This window comes from Corvus brachyrhynchos, unplaced genomic scaffold (assembly GCF_000691975.1).
Source record: "Corvus brachyrhynchos isolate BGI_N302 unplaced genomic scaffold, ASM69197v1 scaffold97, whole genome shotgun sequence".
Taxonomy (NCBI): domain Eukaryota; kingdom Metazoa; phylum Chordata; class Aves; order Passeriformes; family Corvidae; genus Corvus; species Corvus brachyrhynchos.
This window is the reverse complement of record NW_008239758.1, coordinates 4,659,383-4,662,508: the sequence shown is the minus strand read 5'-3', so window position 1 is coordinate 4,662,508 and position 3,126 is coordinate 4,659,383. Positions and strand designations below refer to the sequence as shown.

General features: G+C 47.4%; 1 protein-coding gene across 1 annotated transcript in view; it reads left to right on the top strand.

Annotated features, from left to right (window-relative positions):
• Positions 1-6: 6 nt before the first annotated feature.
• Positions 7-3,126, top strand: part of ABHD17C (abhydrolase domain containing 17C) — a 28,147-nt gene continuing 25,027 nt past the window's right edge. Inside the window, exon 1 of the mRNA XM_008640072.2 lies at positions 7-826. Coding sequence (XP_008638294.1) covers positions 294-826 — 533 coding nt within the window. The 5' untranslated portion in view covers positions 7-293. The remainder of the gene's footprint in view (positions 827-3,126) is intronic.

Genomic DNA, 3,126 nt, shown 5'->3' with positions numbered 1-3,126 from the left:
GAGGGTTGAATGTGCTGTAGCGTTAGTTGTGGGGAGGGGGGGGTTGCGGGCTGGCTGTAGCCCATCTGTATTTCGTGGGGTTGTGTTTTTGGTTTGTATAAGCAGTTTCCAGGCTTTGAAGAGCTGCACTGCTGTTGCTGAGCTGTAGTTCCTCCAAGGTTGCCATTGTTTGCGTTCTGGGAGGGCAGCCGGTGGCCTCGCAGGAAGGCGGCAGGTCGCGTCGGAGGAGGGCTCTGGGTCGGTTCCGTGTGACTTCTTTCCAGGAGAGGTTTAGCTTTTCTCCGGCGTCTCTGATGCCAGAACAAGGCCCCAGAATGAACGGTTTCTCTCTGGGCGAGCTGTGCTGGCTGTTCTGCTGCCCGCCCTGCCCCAGCCGCATCGCTGCCAAGCTGGCCTTTCTGCCCCCGGAGCCCACCTACACCGTGCTGCAGCCCGAGCAGCAGCAGGAGCCCGGGGCGGCGGCCGGGGCGGGCACCCCCACGGGATCGGGCACCTGCAGCCTGCACCTGAGCGAGCGGGCCGACTGGCAGTATTCCCAGCGGGAACTGGATGCCGTGGAAGTGTTCTTCTCCCGCACGGCCCGAGATAACAGGCTGGGCTGCATGTTCGTTCGCTGTGCCCCCACTGGCCGGTACACGCTGCTCTTCTCGCACGGTAATGCTGTGGACCTGGGCCAGATGTGCAGCTTCTACATTGGCCTTGGCTCCCGCATCAACTGCAACGTCTTCTCCTATGACTACTCCGGCTATGGGGTGAGCACCGGCAAGCCCTCTGAGAAAAACCTGTATGCAGACATTGATGCAGCCTGGCAGGCCCTCAGGACAAGGTAAATGGATATTGGGAACAAAGTATTTCTGTATCTCCCTTTAATCCTAGTAAGTCTGCACGGTTAACCTTGTTGAGAGGAAGGGAAGGGTTTGTAGACGGTTTCAGTTACTTTGGTGGCCTCACCAGATGTTCCGTGAACAGCTACAGTGTGATTTACTGAATGGCTTCATTTGCTAAAATGATGGGCAAACCTTCATCCTTTGGCTTTCTCTAGATTTAGAGGATTATTCAGATGTAATTTATGTTAGCCATTGCTTCACCATTGAAAATCTCCATCTTGAGTAGTATATGTTGCACTGGTTACAGTTTGAGCTTGCAGACTGCAAAAAACTGGTTGTTTGAGACCTGCCTGCCGCTGTCTACACTTAGAGGTAACCCAGGTAAGCCAAAGCTCTGACTGAATTTGGCAGTAGCCTTGGCTGGGGCCTACCAGGAAACTGCTGGTGTTGTGTGACACGTTTGGGGTTTCATGCAAGCTCGTGCAACATAGGCGCCTTTCTCTTTGGGCCTCCAAACAACTGTTACCCAATGGATATGGTAGCGGACTGGAACGAAAAGGCGTTGACATCTGGAAGTAGAGCTGGGGACTCTGCCAGGAGATGCCAAAGTATGTGGCATCCAAAGGGATGGAGCAAGTGAGAAGGCTTGGCAAGAAGCAGCGTGGTGAATGGAAGCAGTGAGCCCTTGGCCTCTAGAAAATCCTGAGCAGAGCTGCTGTCTCTGGCTCCGGCTCCTTGCTACAACTGATGGCCATCCCTGGGCCTCTCACTATTGTCCACAGAAACCATGAGCTCCTTTTGCTGTTGCATAAGAGGTTCTTAAAGTATGACCTCGCACAACATGTCCTGAAAGAGAGAGCTTTAAAAAGCTTAAATTGTAGTAAGCCGAGAAGAAAAAAGTGGTGAACATTTTCAGTTCTTGGCTCTGGCGTTGTGTAGATGAACTGGGCTTGCGTGAAATGCGTATTTAATGTCTATCTTGGGGATACATGCCAGCTTCAGAAATAGTGACAGGAGTTGTTACTAATTTAGATAATTGGCTTTGCAAGAATCCAGGGATTGGTTAGTCATGGAGTCCAAATGCCTTTTGACATTGCTCTGCCTAAGTCAAGTGAAGAGCAGGGGGAGAAAGGTGTAGGGAGAAGTCATCCTTTCATAGCATGTGTTCTGTCTGTTTGGTGACAAGACTAGATTCTGGGCTCGTTTTCCAGGACTTTAAAAAATATTTGTGTCCTTGAATTCAAATAATGTGGTCCTATGTAAAGAAGTAATTTTGATATGCCGTATGCGTAATAAATTATTAAAACTCTAAATTATTAAGTGCCACTATGACACTTATGGGTGATGTAAATAAGATTCAAGGGAGAAAAAGTGGTAAATCTAAGCCAAGTCTAGTTAATGTTTGTCCTTCAGTTTTCTGTGTTTTCTCTCTGTTTCACTTGATACTTAGTTGATGATATTGTTTTATTTAAACCTTCTCAAGCTCTGAAAAAGCACTTTCACATCTGCCTGGAGGTGCTTCTTCTGCTGACAGGCATTTAGTACGTGGTTAAGTTCTACGTAGGTCCAGAAACAAGGGGTTCCTTCACTTAAGTCTTTTAAGAAACCTGACCCAGTAGGTGATGCCAACACATGCCCAACTTGCTCTGAGATGATCGGGCTTCTTCAATAGAAGTGTGTCTGGACAGGTTTATAGGTTTCCATTAGTGTCCTTTCCTGTGGTTTATACAAGATCTAGGCTCTCCTTTCCACCTTAAATTGAGGGGTTAAAATTTCCCAACTCTTACTTTGCCATGTTTATTAATCCAACCTTTTGGTGTACCTTGAGAGTATACTTGAGCAGTTATCATTGGTTAGGTTTTTAGGAGCCAAAAACCATTGGAATTGGATGCCCAGGGAAGTGGTGGCATCACGACCCTTGGAATAGTTCAAAAGGCCATGTGAGTGTGGCACTTGGGCTATGGTTTAATGGTGAACACGGTGGTGCTGGCTTAATGGCTGGACTCGATGCTCTTTTGAAGTCTTTTCCAAAGTTAACGATTTTGTGATTCTATGATTGCGGTATTTTAGGTGTTCAGTAAAGAAGTTGCTCGCTGCAAAATGTAATTTCAGTAGAAAGTTAATCAATTCTATTAACAGATGACCGTTGTGTTTGTAACAGGTATGAGCTGAAACCTTAGTCTTTCTGCTGATGAATTCTCCAGATAGCAGTGTGAACTTCACAAGGCTGATCATTTCCTAGTCCTCAATCCAAGTGGCTCACAATTAAGTGAAATATTCTGCAGTAGACATACAAGTA